The 17,481-nt window shown below is 36.1% G+C and overlaps 1 protein-coding gene across 6 annotated transcripts in view; it reads right to left on the minus strand.

Annotated features, from left to right (window-relative positions):
* REV1 (REV1 DNA directed polymerase) overlaps positions 1-17,481 on the minus strand; it is a 101,318-nt gene that overhangs the window by 65,449 nt on the left and 18,388 nt on the right. For 3 of the 6 annotated variants that reach the window (XM_064572602.1, XM_064572601.1, XM_064572603.1), the window contains exons 2-3: positions 6,743-6,806; positions 5,017-5,143 (exon numbers count right to left, since the gene is read on the minus strand). The exons of 1 other annotated variant lie outside the window; for it this stretch is intronic. In XM_064572602.1, the coding sequence (XP_064428672.1) occupies positions 5,017-5,143; positions 6,743-6,796 (181 nt within the window). In that variant the 5' untranslated portion in view covers positions 6,797-6,806. Of the gene's footprint in view, positions 1-5,016; positions 5,145-6,742; positions 6,807-17,481 lie in introns of those variants that run through there. 2 more of the 6 variants (XM_064572605.1, XM_064572607.1) reach the window with 2 other exon arrangements.

Consider the following 17,481-nt stretch of genomic DNA (forward strand, 5'->3'; position numbering starts at 1 on the left):
ACCTTCCTCTGTACCTTACTCTCAGAGATGACTTACTCATCACAAAACCCACATTCTCCATCGACCACCATATCTGTTCATAGTTCCTAACACACAAGCAGCATAGAAAATACATTTGTTCACTCAACTAAAGCAGAGTAAAATGCGATGGAAGGTCCACAGACTGGAAAACTCAACATAGTAAAGATGTCAATTCTCCTTAAATTGATCTACAGGCTTAATGTAATTCCTATCACAATCCCAGCAAGGTATTTATTTTATAAACACAGACAACTTTATTCTAAAATTTATATCGAAAGGCACAGGCCCTAGAATAGCTAAAACAATGTTGGCAAGGAAGAAAATGGAAATAATCATTCTGCCTGATATTAAGGCTTACTATATAGGCACAATAATCAAAACCCTGTGGTATCAGTGAAGAGACATACATACATTAATATAACAAAACAGAGAACCCAGAAACAGACCCAGATATGTCCAACTGATTTTCTACAAAAGTGCAAAAGTAATCCAATGGAGGAAAACAGTTTTTCAACAAGCAGAGCTAGAGCAATTGGATATCCATAGGCCACCAAAATAATTAAATTAAATAAAAATTAACTGAAAATGGATCATGAACTAAAACTATGAAAATTTTTAGAAAAAAAATAGGTGAAAATCTTTGAGATCTAGTATTAAGCAAAGACTTTCGAATTGAAAGCACCATCCATAAAGGTAAATATAGATAAACTGGGCCTCATGAAAACTAAAAATTTTGTTCTGCAAAAGACCATGTGAAAAGGATGAAAGGCAAACTACAGAATGATAAAGTATCTGTAAACCACATATTATCTGATAAAGGAGTAGTATCTGGAATACATAAAGAACTCTCAAAACTCAAAAGAATATAAAACAATCCAATTAGAAAATGGACAAAAGACATGTATAGGCATTTCAGTGAAGAGGACATATAGATGGCAAATAAACACATCAAAGGCTGCTCAGTATCATTAGCCATTGGGTAAATACAAATCAAAACCACAATGAGACATCACTACACATCTATTAGAATACATAAATTAATTATAAAACAAAAACAAAAAACCAATTTGTCTTCATCAAATGCTGGTGAAGATGCAGAGCAATTACAACACAAATAAAAACCACAATGAGATATCAGGACACACCTATTAAAATGTTTAAAAAACGTTAAATGCTAACAAGAATGCAGAGAAACTGGGTCACTCATAAACTGCTAGTGGGAATATAAAATAAAATAGTACAGCCACGGAGAAACAGATTGGCAGTTTCTTAAAAAAACTAAACAGGCAACTACCATATGTATGACCCAACAATAGCACTCTTATGTTCACACAAAACCTGTATATAAATGTTCAGAGCCAAAACCAGAAAATAATCCAGATGTTCTTAAACAGGTAAATAGTTAACAAACTGTGGAACACCCATACAATGGAATACAACTCAGCAATAAAAAGGAAAAAACTATTGATATATATACAACTTGGATGAATCTCCGGAATATTATGCTAAATTTAAAAAGCCAATCCTAAAAGGTTATATACAGTATGTTCTATAAATAGAACATCCTTGAAATGAAAAAAGTACACAAATAGAGACCAGGTTAGTAGTTAAAGGGATTAAAAAGGGGCTGAGAGCAAAAGGGAAGCAGCGGTGTGGCTACAAAAGGGCAACATGAAGAATTTTTGTAGTGTGGAAACATTCTCTATCTTGACTGAATCACTGTATCAATGTCAATTTCCTGGTTGATATGTACTATGGTTTATGTTACCAAGGAAACAAACTGGGCAAATGGGTCACGGTCTCTCTATTATTTCTTACAACGGCATATGAATTTACAATTACCTCAAAAAAAAAAGTTTAATTAAAAAAACAGGATGGGGGGTCACCTGGGTGGCTCAGTTGGTTAAGCATCTGCCTTTGGCTCAGGTCGTGATCCCAGGGTCCTGGGATTGAGCCCCGAGTCGGTCTCCCTGCTCAGTGGGGAGTCTGCTTTTCCCTCTCCCTCTGCCCCTCCCCACCCCTGCTCATGTGTGCTCTCTCGCTCTGCTCTCTCTCAAATAAATAAATAAAATCTTAGAAAAAAAACAAAAACAGGATGGGGCTCCTGGGTGGCTGAGTCGGTTAAGCGACTAACTCTTGATTTCAGCTCAGGTCACGATGGAGCCCCAAGTCAGGCTCCACAGTCAGCAGGGAGTCTGCCTGAGATTTTCTCTCTGTCCCCCACCACCCCACCCCACCCCCGACCCTGGGTATGTGCGCACATGTGTGCACGTGCACTCTCTCTCAAATAAATCAATCAATCTTAAAAAAAAAAAAAAATCGAAAGGCGAAGAAGTTAACCTTAGAACCTTAGCAGGGAAAAGATCCTCTTTTGGGGGAAAAAAAAAAGAATGGGCTGACAGACGCAAAATACCCAAAAGATGTAATCTCAAGTTCAATGTTAATTGGGTTGCAAAGGATAGGAGTCACCAAAGAGAAGTTCAGTTGGCAGAACTGGGAACTTTAAAGGAATCAAGAAAACTTGGAATGTTAAAGTCTATGGGGAGCATGATTAAGAATCAATAATAATAATACAGTATTTCCTACTAGTCTTACTGCATCTAAAGCACTAATTTACTACTGCTAATTCATTACACAGAGATTTGTTGATTCTTTTACCTACAAACTGACAGAATATTCACTAAAACTGACAATTTTTTTTTAATTTTTTTTTTTTAAAGATTTTATTTATTTATTTGAGAGAGAGAGAATGAGAGAGAGCACATGAGAGGGGGGAGGGTCGGAGGGAGCCCGATGCGGGACTCGATCCAGGGACTCCACAATCATGACCTGAGCCGAAGGCAGTCGCTTAACCAACTGAGCCACCCAGGCGCCCTGAAAATTTTTCTAAAAAAATTTTATCATCACAATTTGCATGTCCCTAGGAAATTCAACAAAATGGAACTTTACTTGAAGAATTATAATGTAATCTTAGTAATAGTGAAAATTAATATTTTCACCCCTATCCAAAAGAAAAGGATAGGGAAAATAATGAAAAGGACAGGGATAATCATGAAAAAGATAGGGATAAAATTGGGTCCAAATAAAACAGGTGCATAGAGAAAATGTCTTACGGTCACACAAAAATGGTGACAAAAGTAGAATTAGAATTCGATTCTCAACTATGGTAGTGATCACTATAGTATTTTTTTTTCCTCCCTCACACAAAGAATCTCTTTCTTCTTATATAAATAAGGGTGCCCTCATGAACTGGGGACTTCTACTACTGACTAATGCAACAAGCAATGTTTCTTTCTTTTTAACACATAATCTTTATAATGCATCTCAAAAAAGTCTGTGGAGCTTGAATGTTCCAGGATATCTAAGTAGAAAAGTTGCATGTTATGAACTTTCCCAAAGCTGCATCAGCATTCATTTTGAGATAACATTCTTAGACTAAATTCATTGTCAACAATGCCCGATAAAACTCAACCAGGAAAATGTATCCGTTAATTAAAACTTAATTTTAATTCAATAAATATTTCCTGAGTGGTTAATGCCCAGTCACTGTAGAGACACAGTACAACAGTAATGAAAATGTGAAAATGTAACTCTTGCTCTTATCCAGTAAACAGGCAACTACAATAAGATCCAATAAATGGTAAGATACTAAGGAGTCACAGCCCCACAGGAGCATGAGAAGTCACCTACACCAGTAGGAAGACAATCAGACAAGTTAGGGGAAGTGACATATAAAGAGACCTCAAAGAAAAGCAAGTAACAGCCAGCTGAGAAGCAGAGAGGGATAAATATCACAGAATGACACAAATATTTACAGCCATTCACTTTAAAAAAATACACAAAATGATCTTAAGAGGAGAAGAATTCTCAAGAGAATGAAAACTTTAGTAATAAAAGCTGATAGCCAACAGACTAATGATAACTTTACAGATCAGAGAAAGATAAAATCTAAGCTGGCTATGTGGAAGCACAGAAGAGTCTGCTTGGTGCCAGTGAAAGCAAGAGAAACTCAGTGCCAAGAAAAAGAGGCACTGGGCACCTTCAAAAGTGGCCTGTGAACAGATCATAAAACAAGAAGTTATGGTTGAAATTCTGTCTGAGAGACAAATTAGAAGTCCAGATCTCCATTTCCACTCACAAAAAAGAAAGATTATCCTGTCCCTTCCAGTGACTGGACTCAATGACGACAGGCATACGAGAGGGGAGAAGTGGAAGTAGGGGATGAAAAAAAAGAAGAGGAAGATGAAATGAAATTCTGTTTTCTAAACTGTGAGAATTGTGGCCCCATCCTTCCCCCATGGCAACCAAAATGCCAGCAGTTAGGTTTATATCTTCTCTAAGTAAGATTCTGGGAAATCTAACACACACAACTCTCCTCTCCCATCAGCTCAAAAGGACCTATGCATAATTACAGTTGGAAATTCACCAATGAAATGGCCCTACCAGTTCCCACTATAATGAAGCTCATAGTGTACATGCCCCATACATGTGTGATGAGCTTCCCGTCACATGGTTACGAAAGAAGACTACTGTTTTCCATTTTAAATCTCATTTGGCTTTTTAAAACTATGTACTTCGGGGCGCCTGGGTGGCTCAGTTGTTAAGCATCTGCCTTCAGCTCAGGTCATGATCCCAGCGTCCTGGGTTCGAGCCCCATATCGCGCTCCCTGCTCAGTGGGAAGTGCTTCTCCCTCTCCCACTCCCCCCTGCTTGTGTTCCCTCTCTCACTGTGTCTCTATCAAATAAATAAAAAAATCTTTAAAAAAATAAATTTAAAAAATAAAATAAAATAAAATTATGTACTTCGATAAAAATTATGAAAAACACAATGGCAAGTATAGGTGGGACAAAAAGGAAAAGTAAAAGACTCTAAGTAGAGGATTTTATCATTTTTATATAGAAGATAAATAAAAACAGAATTTAAAACAAATCACTCTCAATCCTAATAAAAGTACATGCCAAAAGAGGGTACCTAAAAAGTAAAAAGGACTCAACCTGTATATCCATTAACGTAAATGGCAACTCCACTAAAAATCGTAGATGAAGTTCCATCCTTCTGTATAGTAGCATCTGATCGAAACTGTTCCTCCAATTTCTGGACCTTGGCAGCCATATACCCACCCTAGAATTTAAAAAAAGGTAAACCAATCACAAAAGTTATATTTTCTTCACCCTCTTTAAGGAAATTTACATTAAAATAAATAAATAAATAAACAAACCGTATTCTATGCTAGTGACCAAGGTATAATAACATAAGGTATAATTACAAACATTAACCATAAGGCAAGACAATAAAACAGGTCAAGGAAGACTTTTCCCTTTGTCAATTCAATTTTTAACTGTTTTATCACATTCTTATAAATTACTTTAAAAGAGGAGAAAGGTTGGTCAAGAATAATGTTTAATGCCACAAAATATTGTTCTTACCTACAAAATCAAGAAGTTACAATGAAGTTTAAACCAATTAAAAATTTGACATGTGGTCAGTAAGAGTATATTTTTCACTGGCTTCCACTTCTTCTGAATACCGGAAGCTTAAAGTTAGCAACTTAAAGTAAAATGAAACAGTTCAACAAACCAGTATAGCCCTCCATACATGTAGCTACTATAATAGAAGATTCAGGGACCAAATTCTGGATCTAATCAATCTACTTGATAGCAGTAATAATTTTTATTAGAGAACATGTACTTCAGAAAGAATATAACAACATTATTTTTACTAAAGACCTACATAAATATATGAATTCAGCTACACTTTTCCTAAACACTGACAAAATTAAGCTTAATTATTTGAATTACCAATTAACTCTTTATTGATTTTACTTTACTAAAAAGAGCTATCCATTAGATCTTTAAAATACAGCCACAGATATCTAGAAGTGGTACACATACTTCTTCCAAAATGGAAACTACTTCATTGATTATTCAGATATTACATGTTCATTGTGGGAAAAAAATTTTTTTTTCAAAAAATATAGGAAAATATGAAGAAAACTTAAATGAGGTAGGATTCCATTCACTGTTAACATTTTGGGATCTTATTTTCAAAGTTTATTACTATGTCTCAGAATATAGAGGTTTTAGAAAAATAAGATCATATATAATAGTCCTTTATAACACAACATTTTAGTCAAGGCCATCTTGCCAAGTTAAATATAAAGGTAAGGGGCACCTGGGTGGCTCAGTTGGTTAAGCGTCCAACTCTTGATTTTGGCTCAGGTCATGATCTCAGGGTTGTGAGATCAAGCCCCACATTAGGCTCCATGCTAGGCATGGAGCCTGCTTAAGACTCCCTCCCTCTCTCTCTGCCCCTCTCCCCACTCTCTCCCTTGAAAGAAAGAAAGAAAGAGAGAGAGAAAGAGAAATGTAAAGATAAATAACGGTTGAATGGTGTTCCACTACATAGAGGCAATTTATCTGATCAATCCCCTACTACAGTATAGCATGTTTTCCTGTTTTTCAGTATTAATTAGCACTGCTGCAATACCATTACCATAAATAAATACCTGTGTACCAGAACATTTATTTCCTCAAGATAAAATAAAGTTCACATGTTAAAAAGTTTAAACAAGCTTTCAATACGTTGTGAAAACTCAGAAGAATTGATACCTAAAGTGATTTACACTTTTAAAAAATGCCTTAAACCACACTATAACCTACAAGAAGAATGAAAAATACCTAGACAATTAAATATAAGTATTTTTATTCTTTTAAAACACACCCATTTTTCCCAGCCATCATTTTCAGCTCGCCTCCTCCATCCACCTCGTCTCATGGTGGAGCTTCTGTATTAAGGGGGAAAAAAAAAAAGTGAATTTTATAACATAATGCACTACTAATTGACATTTTATTTCAAATCAAGAAAAATAAGTTAAAATAAACTCAAATATTCAATTTGTGAAAGTTAAAACTCTTTCCAAAGCATATATTCTCCTGCTTCTAAGTGAAATTTGTACCTAAAACACCTGTAGGTAAGTATCAGGTTTAAATTATAACTACTATAAATTTAGTTTTATAGCAAACACTTTTATGCATTCCTGAGCATCAAACCTAATATACATTTGCATAAAGAATCACCAAATTAACATGGCCACACTTACTTGTTAACATTAATTAGTATTAACAGAACCCAAGAAAACATTTTCCTTCATGAATTGCCCTCTGATATGGCTCTTAAACTCTGTCTTTGCTATTACATACTAGACACTTAAGAGTGCAGTCACAGTGTAATTCATCTATTATGCAAAAACCCCTAAAACAAGTCAATTAAAACAACACATCTAGGGGAGATAATGCAGAAGGATTATCACTTATAATAAACTATCAAATCTGGCATTCTCCTTAAGGCACTTGACCCACTATCCCATTAAACCACCAAAATGACCAAATAATGGCTTATTCTCAAGTGTCAGCTGGCTTAGTGGCTAGCAAGATATAAAATGGTTCAGAAGTCAAAGCAGGCATTAAATTGAAACTCCTTATAAAATTCTTCTAGCCATATGGCTACATCTTTAGACATGACTGCATTATCCTTCACGAAATTATCATGTCCTCTATTTAGGTTATTTTTCTTCCACTAACTATGTACAAGTTAGTATCAATTAATACGCTACGAGAGAAGCTCTGTACATTATCCAAGTCAAATCAGCTTTGATATGGTTTATAAGAATTTGTCACTAAATGACACCTTAAAACATGACACTTAAGCCACACACATCAGCAGATATTTTCTTTCAAATACTTCTATATTTGACATATTATGTGATTTATACTTTTCCCTTGCTGCCATTAATATTAGGAATTTTTACTGTCTACTCTTAAAAGGGGTCTAAAAGATATGTAGAGACATTCTCTTAAAAAATGCAAGTCTGAAAGAGAGACAAGGGGCATGAACAAAGAGCTCTGCAAACAGGAGGCACGGTGATTAACCCAGATTAGGGGACATGGATGCTGGCGAAGAGAAGAGTTGGCGTTGTTTTCAGTCTGACAAAGGTAGGGGCATGGCTACCCAATGTGTTCATTATGAGTCCCAGAACTGCCATATTTGCTCTACTAAATACTTCTTTTTTCAAGGGGCTCACTTTGTCTAGTCACTCAAGACTTCTCCCCTTACCTTAAAGGAATCTGGGAAATGTGTTAACACACAGTTCTTGATCTCATATAAACTCTGAATCTATACATCTGCCCTTACAAGTAAACAGTTTGGGAGTTCTGGCCATTATATGTTAAGGATGCATACTCACAAAAATTAAAGGCAACAATTAATCAGCTAAATGAAAGTAAGTTAAAGAATAAAATATATTATCAAAGTTTAATTCCGTTGGCTAATCAATTACTTAAGAGCCTTATTCATTTAAGATCTACTGGGTAACTACTGCAAAAGGCCAATATGAAATATTAACAGTGGTTTAATGAGGGTAGAAAACTATGAATCGAAGTTATAATAAATTTAAAAAAATTTTAAAGGTTCTTTCTCTATTCCAAAGTAATAAAGCTATCCCAGACAAATGTTTAAGCTTTGAAAAGGAATGAGACTGAAATTAGTAATTTCATTTCCACTAATTTTACCGAGTACAGCAAGCTCATATTGATTGAGGATTCAAATAATAAGACCGAAAAAAGGGAAAAAGAAATGAGAAACAAATTTCATTTCATACATTCAAATTCTGCTTTTGAGAAAATCCCATAACAAACAGTAAACTAGGTTATTTGGATCAACCTTCCTGCTTAGGAAGAAGAAAGCTAGACAAAACATTAAAAAAAAAAAAGGCATAGAAGGCCCAGAAAATAATGAAAAATTACTGGGCCAAGATTTACAAGATGAAAAAGAAAACCTGCCACTTCACCTCTCCTTCCCAGATTGGGACAGTTTTTTCCTCTGAGAACACGTGGCAATTATAAAAGAGTAGCTGAAAGGCTGGGCAAGGTTTTTCAACAAACACAGTAAGGGAACAAAAGTTAGAATTTAAGTGTCCTCCAAGAATATAAATCTCCACACTTAGGATTAGGATCCTAGCAGTAAGTAAACTGGAAGTACACAGACCAAGTTTTGCCAAAAACATATCCTACCTTGGATTATTTCAGTCTCTTAAAGTAAATTAAGATGATCCTAGACTACAGAACACAAATATATGGAAGTTAAGTAACATGCTACTAAACAATGAATGAGTCAACCAAGAAATCAAGGAAGAAATCAAAAAATACAAAAAGCCAAATGAAAATGAAAACACAATGGTCTAAAGTCTTTGGAATTCATCAAAGCTGTTCTAAGAGGGAAGTTTATAGCAATACAGGCCTACTTCAAGAAGAAAAATCTCAAATCAAGAACTTAACCTTACACCTGAAGGAGGTAGAAAAAACAGTAGAAAGAAGGAAATAATAACGACTAGAGCAGAAATAAACAAAATAGAAACCAAAAAAACAATAGAACAGATCAATGAAACCAGGAGCTGGTTCTTTGAAAAAACAACAAAACTGATAAACCTTTAGCCGGATGCATAAAAGGAAAAAAAAAAAGAGAGAGAGAGAGAGGATTCGAATCAACAAAATCAGAAATAAAAGAGGAGAAACAACAAACACCACCACAGAAATACGAAGGATTATAAGAGAATACATATATTTTTTAGATTTTATTTATTTATTTGAGAGAGTGAGAGCACATGCAAGAGAGCATGAGCGGGGTGGAGAAGCAGGGAGCCCGTGGTGGGGCTCCATCCCAGGACCCTGGGATCATGACCTCAGCTGAAGGCAGACGCTTAACCAACTGAGCCACCCAGGCACCCCAGTTTATAAGAGAATATTATGAAAAATTATGTACCAACAAATCAGACAATCTACAAGAAGTAAATTCCTAGAAACAATAACTTCCCAAAACTCAATGGAAGAAATAGAAAATTTGAACAGAGCAATTAACAATGAAATTGAATCAGTAATCAAAAAACTCCCAACAAACAAGTCCAGGACCAGATGGCCTCAAAGGTGAATTTTAGAAAACATTTAAAGAAGAATTGATACCAATTCTTCTCAAACTATCCCAAAAACCTGAAGAGGAAGGAATGCTTCCAAATTCATTCTATGAGGCTAGCATTACCCAGATATCAAAACCAGATAAAGACACTACAAAAAAAGGGAACTACATACAGGCCAGTATCTCTGATGAACACAAATGCAAAAATCCTCAACAAAGTATTACCAAGATGAATCTGATAATACATTAAAAAAATCATTATGATCAAGCAAGATTTACCTAGGTATGCAAGGGTGATTCAATATTCACATCAACAAAAAAAGGGAAAACATTCATATGATCTTTTCAATAGATGCAAAAAACGCATTTAAGTTTAACACCCACTCATGACAAAAAACCCTCAACAAAGTAGGTTTAGAGAGAACATAACACAATACATGTCTTATAAGACCTTATAAAACTATACTCAATTGTGAAAAACTGAGTGCCTTTTCCCTAAGATCAGGAACAAGACAAGGATGTCCATTCTCACAACTTTTATTCAACATAGTACTGGAAGTCCTAGCCACAACAATTAGATAACAGAAAGAAAAGGCATCCAAATTGGTAAAGAAGCAACTTTCATCGTTTACAGATGACATGATACTATACGTAGAAAACCCTAAAGACTCCACTGATAAATGAATTTGTTAAGGTTACAGAATACAAAATCAATACATGGCAATCTGTTGCATTTCTATACACTAATAATGAAGCAGAAAGAGATATTAATAAAACAATCCCATTTACAATTACACCAAAAAATAAAGTACCTAGGAATAAGCTTAACCAAAGAGGGGAAAAACCTGTACTCTAAAAACTATAAAACATGGATGAAAGAAACTGAAGAAGAAAACAAATGGAAGGATATACCTTGCTCATGGATGGGAGAACCAAGAGTATCCATATTACCTATAGCAATCTACAGATTTAATACAATCTGTATTAAAATACCAACAGCGTATTTCACAGAACTAGAACAAATAACTCTAAAATCTGCATAGACCCACAAAAGACCCCAAATAGCCAAAGCAATCTTGAAAAAGAAAAACAAAACTGGAGGTATATCACAATTCCAGATTTTGAGATACACTACAAAGCTGCAGTAATCATAATAGTATGGTACTGACACAAAAACAGACACAAACATCAATGGAACAGAAAAGAGAGCCCAGAGCTGGTCAGAGAAAGACAAATACCATATGATTTCATTCATATGTGGAATTTAAAACAAAACAAAGAGAAAGAGACAAGCCAAAAAACAGACTCTGAGAACAAACTGATGGTTACTAGTTACTAGAGGGGGGGGGGGTGGAGAGATGGGTGAAATAAGTGAAGGGGATTAAAGAGTACACTTATCATGATGAGCACTGAGTGATGTACTGAATTGTTGAATCATTGTATTATACACCTGAAACTAATGTAACATTGTATGTGAACTATACTAGAATTATAATTAAAAAAACAAAAAAACAAAAAGATGATTCTGGACTGCTCAGTGCTCCAAAGCATCCAGCAGAAGCAATGTAAATCTTCTATGGAGGATAACAACATCCTAACCTTCCCATGTTTTTGCAAACCATTTGGAAAACACAAAGTCTGGCACACAAATAAAAATAACCAGACACACAAAGTAGTAAGATCCCATGAGTGAGAACCAATAGAAACAAAATAAACTGACCTACACAGATTCCAGATACTGATTTTAACCAGATTAAAAACTGAACTATGCCTACTGTGTTCAAGGAAATAAGCAGCTGCCATGGGTGGGGAAAAACAGAGATTCCATTCAAAAAATTCAAAGGAGCACCAATTAAACAACTGTCTTTTCAACAGAAACAACAGGGCCAGATGACAACAGTGCTGAAATAAATAATTAACTTACTCAGAATTCTATACACAGAGAAAAATTCAGTCAAGAAAGATGAAATAGGGCTGACGCCTTCAGCTCAGGTCATGATCCTGGAGTCCCGGGATGGAGGCCTGTATCAGGCTCCCTAGTCAGCAGGGAGTCTGCTTCTCCCTCTGACCCCCCACCTCTCATGTGCTTTCTCTCTCATTCTCTTAAATCTTAAAATCTTAATCTTTTAAAATCTTTTAAAAAAAGATGAAATAAAGGTATTTTGGGCAAATAAAAACAGAAAGCTAATGCCACCAGCAAACTTGCACTAAAGAAATCCTAAAACATATCCCTCAGGTAGAAGAAAAATTATCTTGAAAGGTCAAAAATACAGGGGAAAAAATGCAGCAAGGAAAGCAATAAATATCTGTATTAATCAATGTTAAATACTGACTGAATAAAAGTACAGTAATAACAGTCAATCTGTCATTGTTTGTAACATAATATACAGCACAAGTGAATCAAAAGATTATGAATAAAAGAGCAAGGGTAAGAGGAATTGTTTCTAGTCCAGGCTCTGCCACTAACTGGTTTCACTGATGTCTGGTACATCTCCATCTCTCTAGGTCTCAATTATTGTATTGTCTGGGTCTTTTATTGTAAGAGGTTTGGGTAGTTGACTACTAGATTTCTGTCAACCTAAATAAAGAGGAAAACTGAGGAAAGCTCATTTTACCAGAAACTGAATTTGTTTGAGAACAGCAGAATTTCAATTCAGGAAATGCATTCTGTACAAAGCTACAGGCACGTCTGTTGAGGGTTTGGGATGGGCTGTATTTATGGGCAAGGATTGCAAAGAGGAGAAGCCCAGCTGGAGTCCAAGCAGTAAGTTCACTGGCTTGAGAATGGAGAGAGATTCCTGGCAGATATTCATTGGTCAGGAGAGAAGTCTCCATCTTTTGTACATCAGGCATTTACAGGAAATCAGCCCCTCAATTTTTAAGTTCGTTCCTCTGAGGGCATATGCCTAAGATTCCCCATTTCTTATCCTCTTATTCCATTTTAGATTAAAATCCTTTCACAGTTCCCTTTTGTACTCTATACAAGACACACTGAAGAACTATTTTCAGAAATCAAACATAAAAATTAATTCTATATCCATATACCTTAGCAACAAATTTTAAACATTTGATTATGTAACAGTCTTGATGCTCTAGATTTATTTGTGCAGACCTCCTTTACTTATTCCAGAAAAGACGTAAGGCAACTTGTACTATCAAATTCATTTAAATAATCCATGTATAGACTAAAATGGCCTATGACAGTGGACTGGGGTAAAAACCTAACTGCAAATCTGGTGTTTGCTGAATATTGGGAATGGCAATTTATCAGCCCTGTCACTGCTGTATGACATCAGTTGTATAACTTTCTTTTGTCAGACAATAGATGCTAGGTAGTTCAGTAGACAACTGTAGATTACTTCTCATAGCATAGGTAATTATGGCATCTAAGAAATAATTCAGACATGTGTATAGGGGACACCACACTGAACTACCTATAGATCAAAGCTAATGGAAGATTACTGGGTATAAAGCACCATATCTTACTAGGCAATTCTGAGATAAATGAAATTAGACATTTTATTTTTTTTATCTTTTTTTTATTTTATAGAAATTAGACATTTTTGTATGAGTTCTAAACTTTTACAATCTAAAAAGAAATAAGTACCAATTAAGGAAACACTAACTAGCCCTACAAATGAACTTAAGGGAAAGATGTTAGGCAGAAAGAGTAGGGAGAAAAAAAAAACAAACTCCAGGGGCGCCTGGGTGGCTCAGTTGGTTAAGCGACTGCCTTCGGCTCAGGTCATGATCCTGGAGTCCTGGGATCGAGTCCCGCATCGGGCTCCCTGCTCAGTGGGGAGTCTGCTTCTCCCTCTGACCCTACCCCCTCTCATGTGCTCTCTCTCTCTCATTCTCTCTCTCTCAAATAAGTAAATAAAATCTTTAAAAACACACACACACAAAACTTAAAAGACAAAAACAAACTCTAGACACAAAGAAAACTACATGACCCACATCTATGATGCCGGCAAAGAACAGTAACAGACCAACCTGGCATGCAGCAGAGCTACCTAACAACCTAAACTGTAAGGTCAATAAAAGAGAGACCCAGGTGACAGGAAGCAAGTAATAAGTAGGCTTATCAGACTTCTGTTCATATGTACACAGCATCAAAGATTATTCATACTTCACTTATTTCAGTGAAGTACTCTGAAACACTCCTCTCCTTTACCATACTCAAACATTATAGAATGAAAATATGAAAAACATACTATATAAAATAGCCATTAATCTTGCATATAATGGAAAATCAATAAATTCTTGTTAAAGAAAGAAAATGAACTTACATGTAAGAAATAAAGCAAGGTAGCAATAGGAATGTCTCAGTACACTGCACCCCAGTATATCTATATTTGAAACCATACCCTGTATCTTTCATTTCATCTACTTTTTTATTTCTCTTATTTCATTATTTTTTAAGATTTTATTTTTAAGTAAGCTATACACCCAAAATAGGGCTCAAACTCACAACCCCAAGATCAAGAGTTCCATGCTCTACTGGCTGAGCCAGCAGGGTGCCCCTATTTTTCTTATTTTAAAACATCTTTCTGAAGATTCACAAATTCTGTGTTGTTTAATAGACAGAAATAGGATACACTCCTTCCCCCCCAAAATGGTACACGGACAAGATTAGTTAATGATACACACTTTTTATGCTAACGAGAACCACACAACAGGTGGAATTAAATGTAAGTCATTTAGGGGTTCTACAGTGCTTCCTTTGTAGTGTGAAATCAGGATAATGTAAAAACCTATTCTTGTAAAGTAGTATACCATGAAGTCAGGGCTTATGTTTCTGCTAACCAGTAAGGAGCTTCAAAAAAGAGGCACCTATACCTCTCAAACCATATTCAGGGCAAGAGTTCTCCACTCTAGATGACTGATTTGCTTCTTCAAATAGGACTTACCCTAGAATAAAGGAGGGCAATACACCAGGATACCACAACTTGACACAAAAACACTCAAAAATAATACATACACTCTCATCTTCTCTGTTCCAAGCAACCTTCTGACTTACATGTCCTCTTGACTAACCATGCTCACTAAGAAGAGAATGCCCTTTATCAATAAGCCAGAAAATTATCAAACTTGTAAATAAAAAGTGTCTTCTAGACGAAACCCTTGCAGGCTTTGCTCCCTATCTAGTCCCACAGTGCTTGATGACCTTTGGGGAAGTGATAAATGCTTCTGAAACTGTAATACACTACTTAAAATAACCTTTTTTTTTTTTTAATTAAATTGGGGGTACACCATTCCTGAAGTACTGCAATACCAGGTCGATGCGCAGAGTGGACAGACTTCTTATCCAGCATCAACATAGAAGTCAATTGCTAAAGTTTTTAAAAACTAGTTAAAAAATGGATAAAGAATGATTCAGGTATGCAAAAGTACCCTTATCCCTAGCATTCAGGTTATGCCTTCAATAAACATTAGCTGCTATTATACTAATCTACCCTGCCAAGTCACGGAGTGAAAATCAAATGAGACCACGTGTGTGGAAACCCTTTGAAGATTATAAACTACACAACATCATTATTATAAGTGAGCTATCCATGGTGTACAACATAATGGAAAGAGCAATAGATTTACTGACACAAGATCTGGGCTTTAATCCCAGTTCTACCATTGCTGAGCTATATGACTTGGGATGAGTCCAAGAGCACTGAGCCTCACATCTCTTCACCTATAAAATGAAGTTTGACTGATTAGTGCTCAGTAAAATCCCTGTGGAACCATGAACTGGATATATGGGATGAATGTGGCAAGGAGGAAACAGAATTTGGGGCAAAACAGCAAGCAGGTAAGATTCCACTCTAAACCCGTTTCAGTTTTGTAAGTTTTAAAGTATCTGAGTTCTGAAAAAGAAAAAGCTCAAACTGAAAAAGACCGAAAACCAAAATGAATGAACTAAAACCTAATCTGATAAAGACTTGGCTGTGTTCTGTTTTCCCATATGTGACCACAAAAGGGGCTGAAAATGTTCCACCCCTCGAAAGATTCATAAGCTAAAACTCACCTATTAGCCCTCAAGTAATGAAATGATAAAGACCAATGAAATGAGAGGCTGTCAGTGCAGCCACGCCCAGCCCCCAGTGTCAACATGGAAGAACAGCCAGCCAGGTGAGGCGCAAATGGGACAGCAGCTGTGTTTATAATGAGCCCAGGGACCCCAAATGACTTGCATTGCTGAAGATTTCCTGACTCTTCCACTCTCTTAACAGAGATATTCAAACCCTATGAAGAGTCTTATGAAGGATCTGCTTATTAAAAAATACATCAAAATTACTTACTCATACATTGCCCTTAACTTTATTTCATCTTTTGCTGGAGCAGACAGTTATCAGTTCCCTCTGGACTTCCAATGTGCATTTAAAGAAACTATTCAAATCCCACCAAAACAAAACAAAACATCACTCTGTCTTCTTTACTATGATTACTGGTGGATTTTAATACCTACCCACGGAATGATGTTAGATCACTAAGAGCAATCATTTTCATGCAAAAGTGGTATCCCATCTATTTCCTGAAGAATTATTAACATAGGGTTCTAAACAGTTCACACACCAGCAAAATTCCCACTACAGATCTAGAAACTGCCCAAATACATTTTCATTAGTGCTAATCTGTTAGTTACAGGTCTGTAACTCTAAAATGTATTGGCTAGGTGCGCCTGGATGGCTCAGTTGGTTAAGCGTCTGCCTTTGGCTCAGGTCTGGATCTCAGGGTCCTGGGATCGAGCCCGCAACAGTGGCTGTTCTCCCTCTCCCTCTGCCCCTTCCCCCTCCGCTTCTGCTCTCTCAATCTCAAATAAAACCTTTAAAAAAAATTTTTTTTAATGGTTAAAAGGGTAACTTTTCTGTGATTTCCCCACAATTAAAAATTTTTAAATGAAATTTTTAAAAAGAAACAAAGAAAAAAAAAAAGGACTTCTGATACTGGAGAACATTCCATAGGCAGCTAGAATCACAGAGGCAAGCCACAGGGAAGAGGGTAACTGTGATGTTCATTTGGAGTACAACACTGGGCAAGAGGCTACTTCTCCAAGAAATCTATATAGCAGCATCTAGGATTTTTTCCCTTGGACAAGAAGGCAGTGGGAAGCCATCTGAACAACTAATTTACTAATACCAAGTACCACCCTGAATCTAAGAGCTAAGTGATACCATAAAACGAAACAGTATTAGAATAATTGGGATCCTAGAAGAAGAGAGAGAGAGGGGGGCAGAAGGTATATTGAAGCAAATTACAGCAGAGATAATCCCTAATTTGGAGAAGGAAACAGGCATCAAAATCCAGGAGGCACAGAGAACTCCCCTCAAAATCAATAAAAATACGTCAACACCCCACCATCTAAGAGTAAAACCTACAAGTCTCAGAGACAAAGAGAAAATCCTGAAAGCAGCTCTGGAGAAGAGGTTGGTAACCTACAACAGTAGAAACATTAGATTGGCAGCACACCTATCCACAGAGACCTGGCAGGCCAGAAAGGA

This window comes from Mirounga angustirostris, unplaced genomic scaffold (genome assembly GCF_029215605.1).
Source record: "Mirounga angustirostris isolate CCGP_5_RB_7025 unplaced genomic scaffold, mMirAng1.0.hap1 SCAF_10, whole genome shotgun sequence".
Classification (NCBI taxonomy): domain Eukaryota; kingdom Metazoa; phylum Chordata; class Mammalia; order Carnivora; family Phocidae; genus Mirounga; species Mirounga angustirostris.